Source organism: Phoca vitulina, unplaced genomic scaffold (genome assembly GCF_004348235.1).
Source record: "Phoca vitulina isolate PV1807 unplaced genomic scaffold, GSC_HSeal_1.0 scaffold6, whole genome shotgun sequence".
Taxonomy (NCBI): domain Eukaryota; kingdom Metazoa; phylum Chordata; class Mammalia; order Carnivora; family Phocidae; genus Phoca; species Phoca vitulina.
In genome coordinates this window covers 62,211,445-62,237,678 of record NW_022589709.1, presented here as the reverse complement: position 1 = coordinate 62,237,678, position 26,234 = coordinate 62,211,445, and the positions used below count along the sequence as shown (strand labels likewise).

At 38.3% G+C, this 26,234-nt stretch overlaps 1 protein-coding gene across 1 annotated transcript in view; it reads left to right on the top strand.

Moving 5' to 3' along the window:
* The window catches only part of ZSWIM6 (zinc finger SWIM-type containing 6), a 187,396-nt gene extending 166,848 nt beyond the window's left edge, over positions 1–20,548 (top strand). The window contains exons 7-15 of the mRNA XM_032404363.1: positions 359–535; positions 813–959; positions 4,573–4,719; positions 6,161–6,421; positions 10,299–10,434; positions 13,440–13,597; positions 14,232–14,395; positions 16,108–16,189; positions 17,824–20,548. Of these exons, the coding sequence (XP_032260254.1) occupies positions 359–535; positions 813–959; positions 4,573–4,719; positions 6,161–6,421; positions 10,299–10,434; positions 13,440–13,597; positions 14,232–14,395; positions 16,108–16,189; positions 17,824–18,686 (2,135 nt within the window). The 3' untranslated portion in view covers positions 18,687–20,548. The remainder of the gene's footprint in view (positions 1–358; positions 536–812; positions 960–4,572; positions 4,720–6,160; positions 6,422–10,298; positions 10,435–13,439; positions 13,598–14,231; positions 14,396–16,107; positions 16,190–17,823) is intronic.
* Positions 20,549–26,234: the final 5,686 nt, after the last annotated feature.

Below are 26,234 nucleotides of genomic sequence, written 5' to 3'. Positions count from 1 at the left end.
CCTCAGAAGTGGGGAGCAGTGAGTTTTCATGTGACTTTTGTGCCGAGTGCCTCTTCTGAGTGTATTTGGCATGGAAACTAGACTTGACACTTCTTTTTGCAGGATGCCTTTAACCTTAGCTTTGATGGCTGCAGAGTGTGTGTGTTTGATAAAACAAGTGAGTGGATGGTGGCTCTTTGGGCTGACTTGCCTCCTAGTACTTAGGACATGAGAGTATTCACCCTTCATCCTTCCGCTTAGGGGGTGCAGGACAGTGTGTGTGGGTGTGTTCATGAACATCTGGCCACAGAATGGTATGACTGATGGATTCACATGTGAATAATAGCTGACCCGGCTTTCTGAATTGTGGGAAAAACAGATTCATCGAACAGGCCACATCGGACAGTGTTCACCCGAGCCATCGAGGCGTGCGATCTCCACTGGCAGGATAGCCACTTGCAGCACATTATCAGCAGTGACCTATACACCAACTACTGTTACCATGACGACACTGAAAACTCCCTCTTTGACTCCCGCGGGTGGCCCCTCTGGCATGGTAAGTGGCCAAACCGGAAAGACATTTCCATGACTTACTTCTTTGTTTCGTTTCTATAGCATTATTGGAGTGGGAGGTGCAGAGTGGAGGGATTCAGTGGGAGATGGATGAATGCTTGGCAGTAGGAGCTGAGTGTTTCATTCAAATCCAAGTTCAGAAGTAGGTTCTTGTGTCTTTTTAATAGTATTTTGGGGAAAAACATCTTACTATATTTAAATGCTATTTTTATAGACATATCTGACGATGGCAACTTTCTCCCCTTAACTTTTTGTTTTAGAACATGTTCCTACAGCTTGTGCAAGAGTGGACGCATTACGTTCTCATGGGTACCCCAGAGAAGCACTGAGATTAGCAATAGCTATTGTTAACACGTTAAGACGACAGCAACAGAAACAGTTGGAAATGTTCCGAACTCAAAAAAAAGGTGAATGTGAAGGAGTTTGTTTCCATTGGAATGGGATTCTTGGTGATGACATCACTAGATTTTGTCCTCTCTTGAGAGAGATGCCTTTTAAAATTAGAGCAATGGAAATGACTTTGCTCACCACTCATTGGGAATATTTAATAGCTGATCTGTGAGAAATTTTAGGCACATTTTTCCTGGTTGAATGTTGTAAGAGATAAGATTTTTATTTCTTGGGTTAGTTAATTTTTTTAGGGGATAGTTTTTTTTTTTATTGTTCAAGTAATTATTTAGTATGTCTGAATTATTGAAAATGCCAGTTAACCAAATATCTTACTTTGTGAAAGTGCGTTTTAATTCTAACAGTGAGGGGTCTGGGGCCAGACTGTCTATGTTTGAATCCTAGCCATAGGTCACAGCTGGGAGACCTTAGGCAGTGACTGGAGCTCTGTGATTTAGATTCCTCATCTGTGGAATGGGGCTCAGTAGAAGACCTGTCTCTTAAGAGTTGTTGAGAAAATTAAACTAGTTAATCCCTATAAAGCTCTTAAAAGAGTTGGCACAGTGTGTAAGCACTCTAAAACTTTTTACCTGTAACAGTTTGTACTTCAGGACATGGTATTTATTTTAAGTGATCAAAACTCCTGGATTTTTTAAATTCTGTAAATAACATTTGATGAGCTGCCTAACTGACAACACATTTTAATTTAACTTCGCTTCATCTTAGTTCACTATTAATCTTTTAAATTTTAAATAAGTATTACTGAGTAATAGCAGTTGCAGAGAGTTTTATTACACGCATAAGGCCCTGACCAGAAAAAATGTATATATGCTTTTTCTGATTAATCGATGCACTTCTTGTTCCTTCTATAGGTATAAACCTTTTTATATTTCTTTGATTAGGTTTGTTTTTTCACTCTGGAGTTTTGTTGCTTATTCAGAGAGATACTTTTAGTTGCTGGGGGATTTTTTGAGTCATGTTTTTGTTTTTCATCCTTCTGTGATTATACACACACCAAGGATACAGCTAAAATTTATCAAAAGTTGTTGAAATAAGCTGAAGGTTAAAGTGAGCTTTTGTTACAACTTTTAATACCATCTATATCAGACTTATTATAAATGTTAACTAACATTATCATATGTATGATGACAGAAAATTTTTTAGAGTTAAAATTTGAACCAAAAAAGGGGAGCTTAAATGGAATTGGAATGTAATATCCCTGGTGATCACTATTTTGTCCATTTCTTCATGTTCTTCATAACATAACTGATTCCCATATGTTTGCAAACTATCTTGCTTGGACCTTTGGAAAATTTTTCTGAAATACCCCCTCCTCCCAAATATAAACAGTCTATAGCCAGAAGATACCTACTTCTGGAAACTATGAAGGATAGTAATATCCAGGCTAAGAGAGAGTGAGGTATTTTTTATACTGTAAAATTAAAGCTAGGTCATGATGATTATTAGATTAAAAAATCATATTATAAACTTTTCTTAGAAATGTTTAAAATAAATTTAATAAAAATGTTGCAATATCTAAGAAATGAAAAGTGTAAAAATGTTAGTTTGTTTAGGTAAGTTAGAATATATGTTAAGTTAGACTCCTTTGTCTTTGAAACCACTCTTGGACCCATTTCTCTTTTATCTTGTGAGCAATGAAAACTTATTTCAGACTATTCTTAAGTATTACTGTGATTGCATCTCTATACCTATATCTTTCCCTCCCTTTTTTGGTCCATATTTAAAGAATAGGTTTTTCATAGCTGTTATAATTTCAGATTTTCATGACATTTATTTGTTATGTGGTCAAGATTAGGAAATATATACCTTATACATTTTCAGTACTATTTGGCATTGTATGTCAGGTTTTGTTGTTGTTAATTGAGATATAATTGACATAAGATCATATTAGTTCAGGTATACGGTATAATGATTCGATATTTATATATTTCAAAATGATCACCACAGTAAGTCTAGTTAATATCTGTCACCATATATAGTTACACAATTTTTTTCTTGTGACAAGAACTTTTAAGATTTACTCTTAGCAACTTTCAAATATGTAACACAGTATTCTATAGTTGTCATGCTATACATTACATTGCCATGATTTGTTCATTGTGTAAGTGCAAGTTTGTACCTTTGCCCCTTTGACTCCTTTCACTCATATCCACCCCTGCCTCTGGCAACTACCAGTCTGTTCTCTGTATCTAGGAGCTTGGGTTTTTTTTTTAGATTCCACATATAAGAGAGATCATATGGTATTTGTCGTTCTCTTAGTTCACTTAGGTTCTTGATTCTGAAAAAAAATTGTACTCCTTTTTTAAAATTCATTTCCCTCATTTCCGTGTTGTTTTCACTAATTTTTGTGTGGAAAGAAAATAGAGGAAATACTTTATAAATTTTTCTCTCTCGTTTCCATCACTTGGTAATAGATTTATCTGTGTAAGCACAACACTTCCTTTCACCACACACACACACACACACACACACACACACACACACGCCCCCTCCTCCCCCCATCAAACATATATTTTGTTGTTCTGAGAGTAATACTCATGTTCCTTTTTTCATACTGGTTATGTGTATGAAAGCCAGTGACAGAAACCAAAGGGAAAGACCCTTTCAAGGAATATAGGACCCAGCTTCTATAAATTTGAATACCTTGTGCCAGGCCATTCTTTATTTTTAATGTACTGATAGTTGATAGTCCAAAACCGGAAGACTTCTAAAGGAATACTGGATTCATGGAATGTTTCTTTAGCTATTTGTAAAAAGCCAGTTTTTGTCTTGGATACTTTATGTTGTATATAGATTTCATTATATTTTCCTTTAAGAAGGAGCTACTATTAGTAAACATTTGGATGTAAAATAGTGCATTCTTTACAACAAGGAACATATCTTAAAATATTTACAGCTTTTTTCTCAGGACTCTGTAATTTACCATAAGAACTTGAAAAGTGCTACCATTCTGTGAAGAAAATGAAAAGGATACATTTCATCTAAATTATATGTTACCTTCTGTCTGCTATAGTTCCCCTTAAATGCTATAGGCCCTCCCTTAAATGGCATACAGATCCATGATAATGAGGCCTTCCATAGGTGCAAGGGGAGAAGTTTAATGATCTCCATAGGGGAGTCCAGGTTGGACCCAGGTTACCACTGCTCTCTAGTCTCCAGTGTAGATGACCCAGTGAACATTGACTCTGAGGGTATCTTCTTAATATAGGTAGCCAGTGATCATTCCAGGGGGACTTCATAGTCTTCTCTAATGGCACTCTTGGGGAAGTGAGGGGAGTTGTTCCTCGCTTCTCAGATGAAAATTTGGAGCTCATTTGTCCTCATACAACATCATTTAATAGTATAAGTAATAATGTTCACCCAGTACCTTGGACACACGAGTTGACGTTTGGGGGCTGTCCTGGAAAGTTGGCACCATTTATACTGATTTACAGATAGACTTTATGAACACAAAATATTTAACATGTTGGGAGTTATGTGTACCTTTGTTTTTTTCATTAAAGAGGAATTGCCAATTGAATTCAGTACTAATTTGTTAGGATGCCACTATTAAGTGGTAAAGCCTCTCTTCCTCTACTTGTTTCCATCTCTCAATTCCCTTTTCTTACACAGAGCTACCCCATAAAAGCATCACCTCGATAACCAATCTTGAGGGCTGGGTTGGACACCCCCTGGACCCCGTGGGAACTCTTTTCAGCAGCCTCATGGAAGCCTGCCGAATCGAGGATGAAAACTTCTCTGGGTTCTCCGATTTTACAGGTAACACTGGTGGCATTCTCTCATGTGCTTTTCTCCCTTCAGCTCTGAGTGGCGTTAGTCATTGTTTTTGTCACAGTTTGTTTTATGAATCCATAGGGTTAATAGTACTTACAGTGAGCAGGGGAGCAAGGAAAGCGTGCTTTTGTGGAAGGCTTTACAAACTGGGAAAAGTCTTAGAATCGACAGTTGGCAGCATGTGTTAAGAACCTTAAAGATACTGGGCGCCTGGGTGGCTCAGTCAATTAAGCGTCTGCCTTCGGCTCAAGTCATCGTCCCAGGGGCCTGGGATGGAGCCCTGCATTGGGCTCCCTGCTCAGCGGGGGAGTCTGCTTTTCTCTCTACCCTCCGCCCTGCTCATGCTCTCTCTCTATCTCACTCTTTCTCTCCCAAATAAATAAATAAAAAATCTCTAAGAACCTTAAAGATACTTATTTTCTTCTAGCCAGTGATTCTGCATCTAAGAATTTATCTGCATTTATGACTGTTTTTCAGCATCATGATTTAAAATAAAGATGTGTATCATAGCATTTAAAACTAGAAATTTGCCTGCATTAGAAGTTTCTTGTCACTTAAATGGGTTGTAGTCTACTTTAAGAGAAGTATCTAATGTCATTAAAAGTGTTTTACATCACACATTCCTATAAAGCAGTGTTTTGAAATTTATCTCTGCCTCTTGAGACTTAAGCATCATCCCTAAAATGACTGCCCATGGCCTGTGGATGGAGGTGTGGGAGGCAGGAAGGATTGTCCCTCGGCTGCTGTCATGCCTGGGTGAACTCAGAGGATTAATTATATTGCACCTCCGTAATTTCTCCTGTGGTGTTTGCCTTCATGGGTTATGGGTGCCCCAAACTCTATCAAGACTGTGAAAAGTATGACACTGACTTCCCTTTCCTTGGGAGTTTGCTGGTTAAACTTTGTTAACATTTCTAAGGGAAATACTTTAACAGAGATAAGAGAATGCTCAAAGAATCATTCCTCTTTTGGTAACTGATGACTCTTTGGTAAGAGAAAGGACCTTGAAATTGGATTATGAATGTTGTGTTCTCTCCCTTTCTCATTAAATTTCAACATTGTGATAACAGTTTGGAAACTTTTTTTTTAATGCCATGCTTTAAAGACTTGGTACCTATTGTAGTCATGTAATTTTGCTCTTGTTTAAAGTCTTTTTTCACTCTTAAGTATTCTTATGATGTCTTCTTAGAAGATTTGTAGGGTTTTTTTGGTGATTCATTTTCACTGGGAGAAAAATGTTTGTAAATTCATTCCCCCAAAACACACGTATCTGGTCATTCATGGTCATGTTTTAAAAGATCCTAGAAAATCATTATATAGTTCTCAAATAATTCATTTTTCAGTACTGGGTAAAAGAAATACTCACACCTATCAGTACAGGCCAAAGTAGTATCTGAACTCTGATTTCGTTTGTGACATTTTACAGAGAATATGGGACAGTGCAAGTCTCTGGAATACCAACATCTACCTGCACACAAATTCTTAGAAGAAGGGGAATCCTATTTAACACTAGCTGTGGAAGTAGCCCTGATAGGGCTGGGACAGCAGCGTATCATGCCTGATGGGCTATACACACAAGAGAAGGTTTGCCGGAATGAGGAGCAGCTCATTTCCAAGCTTCAGGAAATTGAATTGGATGACACACTGGTGAAAATTTTTCGCAAGCAAGCAGTCTTCCTATTAGAAGGTAGTGTGATAAAGAAGTTTTCCACTTGTTTTGCCAATTTTATTGAGGCCCTAAGCTTTCTTTATGTTGGGAGTATTGCTTGAATGCGTTCAGTATGGTAGTTATTCTGATTGGTATGGTCATAGGAATGTTTACTATCCAAAAAGTAGTACCACTTAATCAAAAAGTATAGATGTTCAGATGTGTGTCGTTTGATATAAGTGGTCGTGTAAGATAGCCTGTTAGAAATGAGCCCCATTGAATGTCACAAACTTTGAAAAGGACTGTTGTTATTTAGTCTGTGCTGTTACTGAGATAAATGCAAGTTTGGTATTTAGTGAGTTATCGCTGGTAGCCATGTACCTATTTGCTTGATCAATTAAATAATGAAATGGAAATTCGTTGGCATTCCTCTGAATTATTATTATGGCTGTTACATGACATCTGGGTTTTGAGTATGTCATTTGCACATGCTAGCAAAGGACTGGAGGCTGCAGGAATGAATTTCCACTGTGCTAATTATTTCAGAGAACTCATTAGGCATAGATTCACCAAGTTTAAAGTTTCGTGGACTCTCTAAGGCAAAGTCTAATTTTCTTCCTTTTATAAGGTCAAGAGCTGAATGGCCTAAGAAATTTTGGTTGGCATTATTTTTTAAAAGTGTTTTGTTTTGTTTTGTGTTTTGTTTTTGTTTTTTTCTGGAAAAGAGTAAGTGTAATGAGTGTAATAGCCTAATCTTTTACGCAAATTTAGGTGATGCCTAATTGGTAAAATTGCTTCTGTCTCTTCAGTACGTGGGTGGTATTATTGTGGGATTCTCTGTGATTGATAGGGTAATAAAGTGTGGTGTGTTCATCTTATATTCAGAACTGCTGCAATACGGGGAAGGGACTTAGAGAAAATAACATTTCACAACCTCTTTTATTTGTCCAAAGCTAAAGATCTCTTTGAAAGGAAATATTTTCATCAAATATATTACACATTTGTATGTTTCAGAAGTGCATTTTAAAGGGAAAATGTTATTTAAAAAATAAATTAAAGGGAAAATGTTCTTAATATCATGCTTAATTTTGGTAAAATTCCTGATATTAATTTTTTGAAGCCCTCACCTTAATGTTTTTTTTCCTTCTAAAGATAAAAAAAAGCCTATCTTGGCAAATTTCAAGTGATCTTCATTCTTTCATTACTGTTTTGTTTTGGTTTCCTCCTATATAGTTCCTTTTGATATAAGCAGTATCATTAGCCACAAACTCTTACTGCTATCCCTGGCTCTTAGTAACCAACTCTTGATTGCCATTATACTGAAGGACAGGAAGAGTATGTGTGTTTTTCAGAGTTGATAGTGTCTGATACCTGTTTATCATTTGCCTTTTTGGATGTCTCCATGTTCATTACTCATGAATATTTTAAAACTTTTTCTTAGTTTTTGACTAGTGCATCTCTCCCCATTAAACATTTTTTTTTTTTTTAAACTGTGCCTGATATGGAGTGCTTTTTGACTCATCACAGCCTCTTTTCCTTTCCTGGTCCTGCTAGGGCTGTAGAAAGTGGGTAGTGCAGGACAGGAAGCAGTCCAAAGGGAAGCCGAGGGACCATTTCTATAAACTCCCAAAAATAAGCACTCCGTGTGAGTTCACGACACTGGGGCACCAAGTTCTTCATGTATTTACACTCTGGAAATTTCAGGGGCAAAGAAGTTAGCAGACACTAACTATTCTGAAATAAAAGATGCTAACTTTTTCTGAAAAAGAAAAAGCAGTAACCCTGTATTGTTGCTGTGTGTTAATCACTTTTGACCACAATACAATACTGGCATATTGGATCAGTTGATATATTGGTAAAGCATTTCTGGGAGTTCAGGGATTACAGTCATTATTAATCCGTAAATAATTCTGTGATGCCTGACTGAATATTTTTCTTGTTGGGAGGTGTCATAACATTAAGTGTTGATTATGCATCCTGGAGTTTTGTGTTTGTTTGTTTTTGCATAGCATGAAAAGGTAACTTGATGATTTAAGGGAAACACTGAAAGGAAATGGAGGAGAAATGAAGAAAATGGATAATCTACAAATTTGCTATAATGAGAACTTCAGTAAAATAAGAGTGTTTTAGTCTGCCCAGGCTGCCATAACAAAATACTTGCAGAGTGGGTGGCTTAAGCAATAGAAATTTCTCACAGTTCTGGAGGCTGGGAAGTCCAAGGTCAAAATGCTTGTCAGTTAAATTTCTGGTGAGCCCTCTCTTCCTGTCTTATAAATGTCTGTCTTCTCCTTGTGCCCTCACAAGGCAAAGGGGGAGAGAGAGCAAGAGAGCTCTCTGATGTCTGTTCTTAAAAGGACACTAATCCTGTTGGATCAGGGCCACACCCTGTGAACTCATTTCACCTTCACTACCTCTGTGTAAAGGCCCTATCTCCAAGTACGGTCACACTGGGAGTTGGGGCTTCAGCATTTGAATTGGGGTGGGGAATATAAACATTCAGTACATAATAATAATAATTTAAAAATTTGGCTAAAGGCAGAACTATGATGCTGTATCAACTTTTGAAGACTTTTGGGTCACTAAAACATTTTTAAATGTCTTAAAGATAGGAAGGGTAATAGATTTGGTAAAATTAGAAACGTAGGATGGATTTTAGTTTGCCTAGGTAAATAAGATTTTATGAAAATATGATTTTCAAAGTACTTAAATAATGAGCAATTAAAAATACTAAACAAAAAATAAAATAATGAAATGTTAAAATAATCTCTGTTGAAATGATCTAGACTGTATTGTGCTCCTACCCAGTGCCTAGTTCAGTAACTCCTCTCACCATTTCTTCTGAACTGCCATTTCTTGCATTCTAAACTCTTCGCCAGACTGATTTTTCTCATGGAAAACAAATGTATTATGTCCTTTGAGCAGCAGTGTCATGGTTCATAATTCTAGAAATCGTGAAACAGATGTTACCCAAAGGTGACATGGAAACTAATTTATTAAACACTTTACAGGAACTAAACCTCAAAGTACCTAAGTGGAAAGTAGTTGAACTAACCACTGTGGTTTCCTTTCAAAATTTATTTTAAAATTCGGTATCACCTTTCTTAGGGGCAGCATTCAGAGAGCACACAGGGGAAGTTAGCTCTGCCACCATTCCTGTCATAACTTACTAAGAAATGAATTTTGACAGCTTAAATGTAATTTTGCTTTTGAAATTGGTCTTTTGGAGCCCCCAAAGTGGTAGATTTCCAGTTACTTTAATTTTTTTTTTCTTTTGCCTATGGTGAGTATCAAATGGGTTACTAACTATTCTTTTATTATGAATCACTTTCTGAGAATTAATATCTATTTCTGCTTATTAGAAGCAACAGTGTTTAAAGTCTTTGTATTGGGATTTGTGGTTTAGATGCCTCCCGTGAGGCAGAGCACTCTTTTCTGGAAACCCGGCTTGTCTGTGCCCATAAGACTGATTGAGTCCAGGGGCAGATTCCAAAGTTAAGCCGCAGAGTCATCTGTGCATTTGAAAATCTGGATGCTCAGATGTTAAACATTGAGAATGTTTTTTGAATTCAGATGTTTCTTGAATTCAGTGAGATGTTGTGCTTTGGAGGGTTTCTTTCTCTGAAGCAGTTATAATATGAAAAAGCTCTGCCCCCTAGTTCTGTGATTCTCATTTTAGCTGTGGTACAGTTAGTTGGGGGACTGTTCCTGAAGTGAATTCAATATTGGCTACTATACCCTGTAAAATCATTTTTGACTAAGAATTGTATTTCTTTCTACTATGTCACTTTGATTACATTCTTAACTAGATTAGCTTGTATATGTTATAACTTTACATAAAAATTTTAAAAAATATACTTTACAAGAAGTCTTAGTTCCTTTTTTAGGAATGTAAAATGTGTATGCTCTCTTCCCACAGCCGGACCATATAGTGGTTTAGGCGAAATAATCCATCGGGAGAGCGTTCCAATGCACACATTTGCCAAGTATCTCTTCACCTCTCTCCTACCTCATGATGCTGAATTGGCATACAAAATTGCACTGAGAGCGATGCGGTACGTATTCACAGCCCGGCCGGGCAGAGGCGATCCAGATTCCCCACGGGGAAGAATGGCTGTTCACTGACTTCTCATTCATTCATATTTCTTGTAGGCAGCAGAAAAGCTAAAGAAACTATTTATGCTTCTTGGATTGTTATAGTGGTGGTTTGTTTGTTGGTTTGCTTGGCTTTTGTTTCACAGTAAGGGAAGAACTGTATCCTAGACTGCTTCGTACTTGTGCTCTTGGTGGCTTTTTCCTTATTTCTCTTGAAGCTAGAATTTGGGAATTAGAGAACAATTTTAGGCCAAGTTTAATCATAAGGGAGCACCAATTGAAACCTTCCTAAATAGTTGGTTGTTTTGAAAAAATTAGATTTTTGAAGCAGTGGTAAATAATAAGTATACTTGCCTGAATGTAATAACTGAGGGAGCCCTTCACACCTGCTTTAATCCCACATTCCATCATTAGTGCGGGAAGGCCTTAGGATCACCAAAACACCTTTGTGCTCAACTGGAGGATGAGGGAAGATGGGGCCTGCGGCTAGGGTTGAAGGCATCACTGTTAGGCATCTTCCAGGAACTGCTCTCCGCACTCTGACTGCTTCCAGCCCCTCCTTTACAATAATAATAATAATCAGAAAATGTTGTTCTCTGCCACTGACCTTTCTATTTTCACTTTCCTTTTTAAAGTCTATTCACCAAATATTTTTATCATGAATTTGTCTAGGTGAGTATTTTTTAATGAATTCAGGATTGTAGTTTTCAATCTTCTATGTTGCCTATTAAACCTTAAGGACCTGAAAGTCATATCCACCTTTCTTAAAACATGAGATTTTTTTCTTTTTTGAAAAATTAAAACACTCCTATGTGAAAGTGCAGATTAGACCCAGTTATAGTCACCAAAGACAAACCATGTACACACCCAAGAGCTTGAGGTGTTGGAGAATACTTTGATCCCATAGAATCTTTTCACCAGAGATTCTCTGTCTGCAACCAGTGTAGTGGATTCAAAAGAAATTCTTGTTTGTATGAGGGTAGTTTATGTCTTTCAGGGGGCCTCTTTTCTGTGCAGTGAGTGAGTGAGTGGGTGGGTGGGTGTGTGTACGTACCTACGTGTGTGTCAGTGTGTATTGAGGCTGACATCCTTTAACTTGGCATTCTTCCCTTGGCACCATGAGATCTCATTAACCTATCAGAGAAACCTTGTGAAATTCTCATCTGTTTTTAAAAATACCCCCAAATAAATTAATAACTAACATAAGTAAAAATAATGAAATTATTTTCATTATTTAGTGGGTGCCCCACACCCACTAAATTACTTTATGCCCCTTGGTTTGTATTTTAGGGCACAGTTTTGTAAGTAAGCGCCTATTCCCATTTTTGGAAGCTGAAATAGAAGTTGTCAGACAAAGACAGATACTCAGCTCTATACTTCTTAAATCTTAAGAATTTGCTCCTGTTGTAAAGAGAAGAATGCTAATGTTTCAGTGCCACCAGATGCTATTGCTATGACCACTGTAAAGTTGAAGGGTAAAATGTGATAAGGTTTCTCTGTGATTCTGGCTTATGGGAAGGTATCTGTGAGGTGGAAAGGCTTGCTTTTCTAACACTCAGAAACTCATTTATGTTTGTCCTTGGTTGCTGCCAAGGCAGTTTGTTTATGGGGGATCCTAGTGGGGCACTGGGGGATTATTTTCCACCTCTTTTCTTCTCCTTGCCACTACTTCTGCTAAAGGACTGCTGTGGAAGGGAGGTAGTGTGACCTACTAGAGCATCTTAAGGCACCAGGGGAACAGGCAAGAAAAGAGACCTGTAGCTTACTTGCTTCTTAGTCTTTCTGGAAGTGGGGGAACGGTGGGGGAGCTGGAAAAGGGTGTTTTTAGCACTCATTTTCTCATCTTTTCAGGGCTGTTGACTAGTTTCCTCTACAGCAACTCTGGAAAGATCTGCTGGTGAACACAGGAACATTCTGGGTTTTTTGAAAAGTTAAATAGTAACTCCACCAAAATTCTTATTACTTAATTGCCTACCTTGCCACCCTTTAATGCGCTAACATCTCTTTGTCCCTAGATAAAAGGAAAAGAAAGTGAGGCATTTGGCCTGCCTGAACAGTAACTGCTCTTGGGTGGGACCCCAAGGCCAGCATCACACTCTGACTGTGTTAATTCCTCTTGGTCCTTAGCTCTTACTCCCTAACACTGGTATACTTGAGTTGAGGTCAGTGTTTGGATGACTGTGAAGGAATAACTGCAGTTGTAGCTACTCTGCTAATCTCTTCGGTACTTATATTTGGAAGAGATCGCTAAGCATGTGCTCTGTTTTCAGTAATTGTTCTTTATTTGTCGACATATTCTTAATCAAAAGATAGATTGATTGAAATCAGAGATTACACTGAATTTAAGCAAGGCTGTCAAAGGACAAATACTTGGATCATTTGCATTCATCATCTCTGAGAGAGTTGATACAACATATTCTAACTATAAATTCCTAAAGTAATAAGGAACTAATTCTGCAGGAAGTATGAATCTATGGAAAGGAGGCCATTTTTGTTTAACTTCCCCCTTATTTTGTGTTTTAATGAGTTAGCTTATCCATTTCAGCTATCCACTGTTCCCTGACTGTTGTAATCTCAGTCTTAAATGTTCATTCACTTGCCTCTGAATTTCTGTTGACTTTTACTTTTTATTGAGTGTGATAAGATTCAAAAATTTTATAGTAGGTGAACATCAAGTTTTGTGTTTCAGATCTCTTCAGTGTTCCATATCTTAATTTTCTTGAATATTGCAGTTTTTTGAATGATGGTAAAGAAAAGAAATCTCTTAGGTTTGAGTACTGAGCAATTAACAAGGTGTCTTTGGCATCCAGATAGCAGAGTGTAGCTGTACCAGCTCTTCCTGCACCCAGGACCTGAACAGTTTCTCCCACCATCTACTCACTCATCTGCCTTCTGACCAGATCCTGTGGCCAAGGGGATGAACAAGGAATAACTAGGAACCAACTGTCTTGTCTTCTCATTACAGGTTACTAGTATTGGAATCTACTGCTCCGACGGGAGACCTCACCCGCCCACACCATATTGCGTCAGTCGTTCCCAACCGGTATCCTCGTTGGTTCACTCTAAGCCACATAGAATCCCAGCAGTGTGAGCTGGCGTCCACCATGCTGACTGCAGCCAAAGGTACTGGATTGTCCTGAGGCCTCATGGTTATTGTGTTAGTTTGCCTTTTTTCTTTTTTTAAAGGATTATGTTTTCTATCAAATTGTCAATCGTGGTGCCAATGTCCAGATGTAGGGGATCCTTTTCCTTAGATGTTAGCCTATGAGGTAGGATGGGTGCTGCTCACTTGAGCCTGACATTTTCCTCTTTTAATTGCATCATTAAACTTGGTGCTGGCTGAGTTTAGGTTTAGTTGCCACACCATGTAAATGGTGGTTCAGGTTCAGAAGCAGATTAAAATGTTAGGTTACATTTTTTTTCCTCCCTGAAATATTCACCAAAAATATGTAATAGGAACTGGGAGGGCTTTGTGCTATCTCATGTTGGTTCTGGTTAATACGTGCTTTTAGTCACTAGGGGTGTGTCTTGGTGTATCCTTTTTGTGAAACTGCGATTCATAGGCATTTCAGTAACTCTGGGACCCTCAGTTGTAGTAACATTTGTGCTATATGTGAACATTTCAGGTAAATTAACTTGTGCTTTATGTTTTGTTTTTTTTCCTTTTTTTCCTCCTTTGTGTGTGTGTGTGTGTGTGTGTGTTGTGGTTGTTTGATGTTTGGTTTGGTTTGGTTTGGTTTTCCCTTTTTTGTTGCAGGCGATGTTCGGAGGCTGGAAACAGTATTAGAATCCATCCAGAAAAACATTCACTCCTCATCCCACATCTTCAAGCTTGCCCAAGATGCATTTAAAATAGCAACTCTCATGGACAGTTTGCCAGACATCACTCTTTTGAAAGTGTCTCTGGAACTGGGCCTGCAGGTACGTGACTGGTGGTCTTTCCTGGGGCCCCAAGGACTGCTAAATAAAGGCACCATCTCAGGTTGTTTCTGTTTGGATATTTTAGTGCAGCCACATGACTCTTCAGTGCACAGAGCTGTTAGATTTCAGGAGAGCACTGTGCTTCAGAGCTGCGGTCATTCCCAGCCGAACCAGACTGCTGCTTGAGGTGCAGGGACTGTACTTTTAGAAGCCCTATTTTTGTCCTTCAATAAAAAAGGTCATTTTCTGAATTATAGCCTTAACATCACTGTTTCTACTTTAGCGAATAGAGGAGATTATCTCTAGTAAGAGACTTAAGTGAAACTATCATGTATAAAAAAGAATCAGTTCTTAGGGTTAAAGTTTTAGAGGAAGTATGAATTTTTATTGATGTTTGCATTTTCATAATAGATGGTCAGTTCTAGCTCCTTTTTATAACTCTGAGAATATTCGGTAAAGGAGGAGTGATTGGTCCAGGGTCCAGTTTTCACCTTTCCAGAGACCTGCTTAGACGTTTTACCAAGGACATTTTGAGTTAGTCGTACAGATAGATGTTTGCTTCCTTATAGTTTCTAAAAAAAATTACTGTGTAAACCAGGGACTGAAAAGTTTATATTTTGACTTTTCTAAGGAATTCTCTTTTAACATTTGCTTTTTTTTGTAACCATTAAAAGCAGTGAAAGAAATTGTTATCTAATTACCTTAAGTATGGGGAATAGAATGCCCTGATTAGATGATTAATCTGTTTTTTTAGTTATGGATTCTCCTTATGATGATTAATAAAGTTTAAGGATTAGATTACAGGAAAGTACACTTACCCTATATAGTACTGTACAAGCAGAGAATATAGGGGATTGCATTTAAGCTATACAATGACATTTTAGAAGTCTCTTTTTAAAAATAAATTGATGCTAGTTGGCTTATTTTTATCACTTGCCTCATAGGCAGAAAGACCCATTAACGAACTTTCTGGTTATTTGGAATTCTGGCAGGTTTTTTTGGATAAATGGCAGATTACTGAGAACTTAGTCCCTGCCTTATTCTCTCTAGGACCCAAGAAGGAATCCCACAACACCTTTCTGAGGCTTTAGGCATGTCATGTCCCAGATGTTCTGAATGGGGGAAGCAGCAAGAGATGGATAGTTTTATTTGGGGATATTATTAGAAAGTGAAAAACAAAATCAGATGACTAATGATGCCAAAAATGATTTCTTTCCGTAGACCTAGGGTTATCTTCATGATCACCAGGAAAAACAGCAACCAGAGATTGAAGGGATAATTAAAATGATTATTCTAAAATACCTCTTTGCCAACTGAGGATTCCTAGTCAGAATTCATTCATGAGAAGCCTCAAAAATCTAGACCATGGAATTTGTTAAAGCTGAGGAGGAGAAGAGGGCATGGACTGTGCTTAATGTTGCAGTCTAGCCCTCTCATTCTGCAGATGAGAAAAGTGATTAATTGAGCAACTTGCCCAGGATGCTGCATCTGGTCAGTCAGCCCACCTGGAGTAGAATGTGGGCCTTCTGTCTCCTAGGCTGGGGAGCCATGAACGAATTCAAATTGATATGCAGAACTTGGCTCTAAATATGGCTCTCCATCCTTCTGGTAGCAGGGAATATTCCTAGTAGTTTATGCCTTGGGATGAATTGTTTCCTTTTCCATTGACGTAGATTAATCTTACGAAACATTTTGTTATCCTGTCTTTATAGGTTATGCGAATGACACTGTCAACCTTAAATTGGCGACGGCGGGAGATGGTGAGGTGGCTGGTAACGTGTGCTACTGAAGTGGGTAGGTAAACTCTGGATTGGGAGCTTTCCCAGGGGCCTCATGGTCGGATTTAACTCGTCATTTACAAATATAAGAATGTTTTCTGTCTTTTACCTTGAATTTTCCAAGGCTCCTTGCTCCTCCTAGCAACCTATAGGGTCTTCCCTAGCCCCTGCCTTCAACCTTTAGTTATACACACTCACATTGTTCTTCTTCCAAAAGATCACATTTGTGGGATTTCAGACTCTTTTAAAATTAAGTCACTGAGTAAATACTTTTTTTTGCTGCTCTGTCACTCTCTTAAGGTGCTTTTGGTAACTTTTTGTGATAATCAGGTTTATAATTTTATATTAAAGAGTTCCAGAGTTAATCCTTAGTAGGTTGGAAACCACCTTTGAAACTAACTTGAGACTGTGGGTTAGTGGTTCAGTCCATTTTAGTGAAAATAATATGAAGCTATCTAGTTGTGCTGAGATTTTTCTTTATCGTCTGAGGGCATATGTCATTGTATCCAGCAGATAAATGATTACTGGGTGTGGGGTAGGTCAGCTTTCAGGTATGTGAAAGCTAGGCATAGGAAGATCCTTCTGGTTGCCCATAATCTGCATTTGGTGAGACCCGTCAACCAACTGTTTCCCCTCTCTAGCAGTAAATCGGTCCCAAAGAAAACTACATTTCCAGTAGGAATGCCAACAAACAAAGTGGTGGTTGCCTTAAATAAATGTTGGTTCAATTGTCCATCTCCCTTCCTGTTTGCATCAAAAAAGGGTACACACTTCTTCCTGAGAGGACACTGCCTCCTCAGTGTTTAGATCCTGTAAAATCATTTTTGTTTTTTTCTTTTATTAATCCTAATGGTTTGTTACTTTGGAAAAAGGGAAATTGGTCTTAATATAAAAATTATATTATTAAATTGTTGAAGTGATGCTTCGGTGAAGCAATACAAAGATAATACCAGTTGAAGAACTGCTGTACAACTTCCCTAACCCTGTACCAAGGTATATACCTAACGTCTCTTTGAGATTTTCGTACCTTCTCTTTAAATCACTCACAGTTAGGCTTTTCCTATACGGCTCAGGCATATTGGGTCTCTGCACTTAAAATGGTTATTTTATAAAGATCTTGTCAGTTATCTCCAACATCTGAGTCATCCGTAGGTCTGCTTCTGTTGACTCTTTTCTCTTGACGATGGTGCACATTTTTCTGCTTCTTTGTGTGTCTTAAATCATTTTGTATTGTGTATACTTGAAAGTTACAAACACACATACCACATAAAAAGTCTGTATTTTGGTGAGAGTCATAGTTTCCTCTGCCTCAGATTCTGTAGTGGGGAACTGACAGGAGGCCCCAGTGAACTAGAACTCATTAGCAAAAAGCCATTTTCTGAAATGGCAAAGCAGCATAGTGCAAATACCAGCTCCCGAGGAAGTTTATTACAGGAAGTTCATGTTCCTTTCAGGCATTTCCCTGAATAACAATCTATAATGACCTTATTCTAAAAGGTTGCTCCCAGGCCCATTAGCTTACAGGATCCTCTGGCCTAGCTCATGTCCTGTGCTGGTTAACCATGTAAGCATTGATTATGAGGTGGACATAAGGCAAGACCTTTGGGCAGCCTCCTCGTCAGTAATAGGGCTTCTCTGTGTTCCTTGAAGGTGTTTATGCCCTGGACAGCATCATGCAGAGCTGGTTTACCCTCTTTACTCCCACTGAGGCCACAAGTATAGTTGCGACCACCGTGATGTCCAACAGCACCATCGTCCGCCTCCACCTGGACTGCCACCAGCAGGAAAAGCTGGCCAGCAGTGCCCGGACACTTGCATTGCAGTGTGCCATGAAGGACCCTCAGAACTGTGCCCTCTCCGCGCTGACCTTGTGTGAAAAGGATCACATCGCTTTTGAGACGGCGTACCAAATTGTTCTTGACGCTGCTACGACTGGCATGAGCTACACCCAGCTCTTTACAATAGCACGGTACATGGAGCACCGCGGGTACCCCATGAGGGCCTACAAGCTGGCCACCCTGGCCATGACCCATCTCAACCTGAGCTACAATCAGGACACACACCCTGCCATTAATGACGTTTTATGGGCCTGTGCGCTCAGCCACTCCCTTGGTAAAAATGAGCTCGCGGCTATAATACCTCTGGTGGTCAAGAGTGTCAAGTGTGCAACGGTACTGTCAGACATTTTGCGCAGGTGCACTCTGACCACTCCTGGCATGGTGGGACTTCACGGAAGGAGGAACTCTGGTAAGCTCATGTCACTGGACAAGGCCCCCTTGAGGCAACTCTTGGATGCCACAATTGGGGCCTACATCAACACGACGCACTCACGACTCACACACATCAGTCCTCGGCATTATAGTGAGTTTATCGAGTTCCTCAGCAAGGCCCGAGAGACCTTCTTAATGGCGCATGATGGACACATTCAGTTTACACAGTTTATTGACAACCTGAAACAAATCTACAAAGGCAAAAAGAAACTGATGATGTTGGTTCGGGAGAGGTTTGGTTGATAGAACTTGTATGAATGGGGGTGGGGGGTGGGAATGGGAGGGATGGTTTGTTTTTACTTGAGCCTGCCTTTGTACCCTTTTTAACTTAAAGAACAGAGCCACACCGGTATTATATGTGTATAGTTCTATTGCGTTTGCAGACTAAATTGTCATGTTGTGAAAGTTTGTGTGTTTTTAATTTTTTCCCTTTTTCTTACTTTTTTTTCTTTCCTTTTATTTTATTATAATTTTTTTTTTTTGGTTTTGTATGAGAGAGAGGTTAAAAAGGTTTGGTTTACACTGAGTATATGTTGTCAAGTGGCGAAAGTCCACATAGCTCTCCTGTTTTCTGTATACGTTCACAGCCTCAAAAAAAATAATTGAAATGGCTTTAAAAACCAAACAAAACACCTCCATCCTGTGATAAGTACCTCGAATGGATTCAGCTTTACTCCTTTGTAACTCATCTTTACATTTTCAGCATATTTAAACAAACCAACAAAATGAAATACTAATAGTTAAAAGGCTGACCCACGTGGCTTTGCAGTGCTGTTCGTCCAGAAGCATGGCACACGATGCTTGTGCATGTGGAAACTTAGCGACTGTCAACATACATTCTCAGGGATTTATCAAAAAAAAAAAAATTAAAAAAAGAATGAGAGCATTTATTGTACTGTATATATATTATAGTATATGTCTGAATATTGAAAATATAACATTAACTAATTTATAAAAAATATTCTATGTAATGCAAAATACTTGAAGCTGCAGTAGCTTGGTTTTAAACAAAAACAAAAAAAACTGAGAGAAAACCTATCAGAAGGACTAAAAGTGCGCCTTGCTTCAGGGTTGGCTCAGGCGGTGAACTTCATGCTGGGCATCTATGCAGAGCCACCTTTTGGATTGCATGGTTGGACTGAGATCTTATTGGGAGAGGTTATATATGTATATATATTTATACAGCTTATGTATACATATATATATGTATACACACAGACACCAGACACACACCAACAACAACAACCACTATACCACACATGCTTGTAACAGGCACTAGAATAAAGAGGGACAACAAAATACACAGCCAGAGCAGCAAGCCTTAGCATTAAGAATATACAGTATGCCAGAATTGGGGTTCGTGCCTCCTAGCCTAGGAAACTTAAAAGAAATATCCTTTTGACACAAAACGGAAAATGTTTTCCAAAACAATTGACATATGATACATTACGCCTTTGCAGTGAGCTAATAATAAGCTAACCTTTGTGCACAAATAACATTATATATATTATATATCTATTCTGCATAGGTATTTTGACTTTGTGCAGGACAGAAAGTTGTGTAGGTATGACTGTTCTACTTTTCAGTTTTCTTTTTTTTTTTTAAATATATTTTATTTTCTCTAGAATTACTCAAAACAAAAGCAGCCTTCTATCTTGCCTTGTCTTAATGCTTTAAAATAACCAAACTGGAGATCTAACTACCAAACTGTTCATTATATTATTAAATACCAACTTTGGTTACAGTATAGTGTCTTTACTTTAGCTGATGGTTCTGTAACCTTGTGCTTTTTAAAGCAATTTTTATGTTTTGGTGCAAAAGTTGTCCAGTGTCTCCTGTTCCCTTCATTAGAGAACATGCTAGAGGTATGTTTGTAGGTATTTTTGTTTAGAAGAACTATTTCATGCGCTCCATTTTATTTATTATAATAGGTAAAAAGAAAAAAAAAAAGGTTGTACTTCATCACCCATGTAAACATGCTCATGAAGTTGAAAGTAATTAAGATTTGATACACTGATATCAATTTATTTATGTAACTAAATCACTGTTTTATAAACTTGTTAATGATCAACAATTTTGTTTTGATTAAAATTAGTTTTTTGAAAGTTGATTCTGCCTCCTTTATGGTATATCTCATGTTACACTTGAATTTGGTGATTATAGGCCTGGATGTTACCACATCTCCAAGTGTTTAATACTATATTCATTCGTCTGGTAAATATTTATGTACTATTTTCTAGGCCCTGGAGATATAATGGTGAACAAAACTAGGCACTGGAGCTTACGGTCTACTTGGAGAAGACCGACATGAATCAGATGATCACAAAGATAAAATACAAGACAGAATAGCTAATTTTTCCTCAGTCTGTACATTTGGTTCTTCCTCCCTAATTAATAAACTATAATTTAAGATGCTCAGTACTTGATATATTTAATAAATGCTGAGTTTGTGAGAGATTTTTCTGTGTGTGGGGTTTCAAAGGAAATTGCATTATAGGGAGTAAATGCTACATACACATTATAAACATTTGTCCCATACCATCACCATCAAAGATGTATAGCAAAATGGTACATGTAGATTTTGTGTGTGTGTGTGTGTGTTAAAAACCACATCACAAACATATCGTGTTAATCATTTTTTTTTAAAGTGTACAATTTGATAGTGTTAAGTATATTTACATTGTTGTGCAATATGTCTAGAACTTCTTAATCTTATAGAACTAAATTTTGTACCCATTAAACCACTGCCCTTTTTCCCCTTTCTCCCACCACCATTCTTTCTGTTTCTGTGAATTTGATTACCTTAGACACCTCATATAAGTGCAATTATACAGTATTCTTTGTGTTTGGCTACTTTCACTTAATATAGTGTCCTCAAGATCCATCCATGTTGTAGCATGTTACAGGCTTTCCTTCCTTTTTAAAAAATAATTTATTATTGAATTATAGTTGACATAGACTGTTATATTAGTTTCAGGTATATGACATAGCGATTCAACAATTCTATACATAGTGAGTGTTCGGTGATCAATATAGTTACCATCTGTCAGCATACAACGACATGTACAACATGACTGTATTCCCTGTGTTGTTCTTTGTCTCTGTGACTTACTTATTTTATAACAGGAAGTTAGTATCTTAATCCCCTTCGCCTATTTTGCTGCCCCTCCCAACAGTTTATTTTCTGTATTTATGAGTTTGTTTTGATTTTTAAATTCCACATATAAGTGAAATCATGTGGTATTTGTCTTTCTGTCTGACTTATTTCGCTTGGCATAATATCCTCTAAATCCATCCATGTTGCCACAAATGGCAAGATCTCATTCTTCTTTATGGCTGAGTAATATTCCTTTGCACATATATACCACATCTTCTTTATCCATTCATCCATCAATGGACATGTGGGTTGCTTCCATATCTTGGCTATTGTAGGTAATGCTTCAATAAACATAGAGATGTGTGTATCTTTTTGAATTAGTGTTTTCATTTTCTTTGAGTAAATACACAATAGTGGAATTACTGGATCATATGGCATTTGTGTGTTTTTGTTTTTGTTTTTGTTTTTTTAAGTAGACTCCCCACCCAGCATGAAGCCCAACTCAGGGCTTGAACTCATGACCCTGAGATCGGGACCTGAGCTGAGATCAAGAGTCAGCCACTCAACAGACTGAGCCACCGAGGCACCCTGCATTTGTTTTTTAATTTGTTGAAGAGCCTCCGTACTGTTTTTCACAGTGGTTGCCCCAGTTTACTTTCCTACCAACGGGGCATGTGGGTTCCTTTTTCTCCATATCCTCACCAGCTCTTGTTATTTCTTGTCTCTTTGATACTAGCTGTTCTGACTGGTGTGAGGTGATATCTCACTGTGGTTTTCATTTGCATTTCCCTCATGATTTAGTTATATTGAACATCTTTTCATGTGTCTATTGGCCATTCGTATGTCTTCTCTGGAAAAATGTCTATTCAGGTCCTCTGCCCATTTTTCAATCGGATTTTTTTTTTGTCTTTTTTTGTTTTTGTTTTTTGGTGTTAAGTTGTATAAGTTTAAATATTATATATTTTGGATAGATAACCCCTTATCAGATATATCATTTGCAGATATCCTCTCTCATTCAGTAGGTTGCCTTTTTGTTTTGTTGATGGTTCCCTTTGTTGTACAAAAGCTTTTATTTTGGTGTAGTCTCTATAGTTTATTTTTGCTTTGGTTTTCCTTGCCTGAGGAGACATAGCCGTAAATATGTTGCTGTGGCTGATATCTAAGAAATTATTGCCTGTGTTTTCTTTTAGGAGTTCTATGGGTTCAGGTCCCACATTTAGGTCTTCAAATCTGTTTGGAGTTTATTTTTGTATATGGTGTAAGAAAGTGGCCCAGTTTCATTCCTTTGCATGTAGCTGCCCAGTTTTCCTCAACACCTTTTATTGAAAAGGCTGTCTGCTTGGGGGGGCGGGGGAGGGGGTGGGAAGAAAAGGCTGTCTTTTCCCCATTGTATATTCTTGCCTCTTTTGTCATAGATTGCCCATAGAAGTGTGGGTTAGGTTTTCCTTTATTTTTTTTTTTAAAGCTGCATCGTATTCCATTATATATATATATATATATAGTATCACATTTTGTTTATTCATCCATCAGTGTTCATTTGGGTAGCTTCCAGCTCTTGGCTATCATATATGGTGCTGCTGTAATACAGATGCCTAAAAGCTCTTTGATACTCTGCTTTTAGTTCTTGTGGCTATATACCCAGAAGTAGTATTGACAAATATGTTTTTTTAAAACTACAGTTTTTAAAATACTTAATCCCTTGAAATATTTTTAAAGTTTCTCTTTTATATCCAGTCTTAACAGTGCATTCCCAGTGTTAAAGAGTTTTAAGTCAATAGGTGGAAGTTAAAATAAATGAGTTTGTGGTGACATTTTAAAATCCCATTTATCTAGCCAAGTAGAAATAAAAATTAAAACTATAAAATGGTATGAGGGTTTGGCTCTGTTTTGCAAGTTTATTCTTGGTTTTTTGAAAGTTGTTGCTGCCTAAGGGTAAATATAAGTTCATATGGGTCTATTAAAACAGACATTTCTTAATGAAGTGGACGGCCCAAGAGTCAGGAGGGGTGGCGTCAGAGGAACAAAGGTGTCTTGTAGGAGCAGTGTAGAGTTTGAGAGCTACCCTGATGGAGAATTATTTTGACCACCTTTGTGGAGAGATCTTAAAATGATTCTGGGCCTTCAGAAAAAAGGTGGAGCTCAAGGATGTCAGAAGAATGAACTCACATTACTTTCTCATTCCCATTTTAGCCAACATTCTTGAACCACCATGACTTCCACTCCTGGGTTAGGACTGTGGTCAAGTAGACAAACAGATGTGGTAGGTACACATTTTCTTACCTTCCAATGGGCCAGTGCTAGGAAAAGTCCTGAGATTGTTGAAATTTGATTAGCAGGAGGAGAAACGGAAGAAGGGTTAGATAATTCAGAGGTGAGAAAACTTGTTCCTAATTAGGGCCTTGGAATGTAGAGTTAGTTCTGCAGTTCCCTCCTCTGGATTTGTGATTTCATTTGAGAATAGAAACTATAGTTTCGGGGGGGAATGAATGTTTCATGACTTTCAAATATTGTCATTTGAATAAAATTATTAAGTCACTGTAGTCACAATATTATATAATATAGTAGCAAAGGAAATCTGAGCTTTTAACAAATTGCTGGAAAACATTGTTAAATGGCATCAATTTCAGGAATTAATAAATGGCCTCAGGACAATGGAAGACGTAGGGAAAAAACCAGTATCATTACGTAATCCGATGTATTTTCATGAAAGAAACAGGACTGAAGTAAAATTTAAGTTTAACTGTTTTACAGCGGTATGAGAACCGATTCAAGCTAGGTTGGGTAAAAGAGATTGAAATGTGAGATGTATTGGAATGGTTCCTTTCGCAAACATCTTTTGTGTGCCTACCACATGACAGCCATCATTCTAGGCTCTAAGAAGACAAGTAATGAACGAAAAATGCCTTTTCTCATGGTGCATATATTCTAAATGGGAGGAAGCCATAAATAATGTATTAGCTGATGATGTGCATTATAAGGAAAAGCAGGGGAACGGGAGCTATTTGGGGTAGAACAGTCAGAGAGGTCTCCTCTCATGGTGAAATATGGACAGATCCCTGAGGGAAGTGGGGGAGGAAGCTGACCATTCTCATGTCTGGCAGATGCGTGTTTCCGGCACAAGGAGCAGCAAGTGCACAGAACCCGAGGTAGAAGTGTGAGCACGCACTTGCCTTATCTGAGGTCAGCAATGGAAAAGGACTGTGGCTGGGGGAGAACAGGGTGTGGGGACAGCAAGAGGCAGAGAGGGGGAGGAGGTAAGACCAAAGAGTAGGGGAGCTGGACTATATCAAAATTATTTTTTTACCATTATTTCCTATAGAGGCTTGTAGGTCATGGTGAAGATCTTTACTCTGTATTTGAAGGATTCAGAGTAGAGAGAGGCATCGTCTGACCTGATTTATAAGTGAGATGAGAAGCCATTCACTGGCTGCCGTGTGGTTAGGAGGGCAGGAGGGATACAGGGAGACAAACTAGGAGGCTGTTAGAATAAGCCAGGCAAGACGTGATAGAGCCCGGCCCTGCGCGAGTCAGTGGAGATGGTGACAGGTGGTTAGAGTCTGTACATCTGGCAAGCTGGGCCGTTTCCTGATAGTAGATGTGATGCATGAGAAAGAGAGGCATCAAAAATGACTCCCAGATTTGTAAACATGGGCACCTGGGGGGGAAGATGTGGCTGGCAACTGAAATGGAGAAGATGCTGGGGAGCAATTTTTGTGGGGGAAGATCAGGAGTTGAGTTTTGCACATTCAATTTGAGATGCCCCTAAGACATCCACGGGGTGCTTTAAAGAAGGGGTTCGTTCAGGAGAAAGATCGGGGAATGAATGAAGATAATTTGATCCAGAATAGAGAGCCCTGAAAACATTCATTTCCCTGATTTAATTGTTATTCTGACATAGACCCTTGCCTGTCCTTCCTCACCTTCTTGACCTCCAAGTGGTTTCTCCTAGCCCTGAGTCCTCTGAATCCTTCTTATCTTTGTTCACTGGATATTGACTTTCTTCTCTTAAAATTGTTTCACCACAGATAGGAAACAAACTTCTGATGCTCACATCTCACCATTCTTTGCCAGAGAAGGACCGTCTTTTCTTAGTTCTAGTCTGGCCGATGCCAGGGAAGAACGCGTTATGGCTTGGCCCCGGACATAAGGAAGAGCGTCAGAGAGCACAGACGTGGCCAAGGAAAGGGATCCCTTTTATTTACTGGGTGTGGAATTCCAGAGTAGAGAGATTGATTTTCAAATGTGCAAGTATCATTTTTGGTGCCTTCTATGCCAGGAACACTACTAACCTATTGACAGGCAGCCTTACAGATCTATTACCTTATGAATATAACTGCCTTGTGAATATTTTGACTTTTTCCTGTTTTGTCCTGTCATTGGGCAAGAATTTTATACTTTCTACATTGTGGAGAATCTTGGGTTGCTTAAAGGTTAGATAAGGGAATAATGGTCCCTATTCTTTCCTTATATTTTTATTTTTCTTGTTTTCCTTTACCCAACTGTTTATTCTGAAATTTTCAAACATGCAGGGAAGTTGAACGAGTAGTGGAAAATGTTACTTCCTGAATGTTCACACAAGCTGTAAAACTTGAAGTGTTTTGGTGATTGATGTTTAGCCTTTTGTGACTTAGTATAATGTGATGCAAATCGCTCCTGCACAGGGAACCCAGTTTGAAGATAGGAAAGGACGAGAA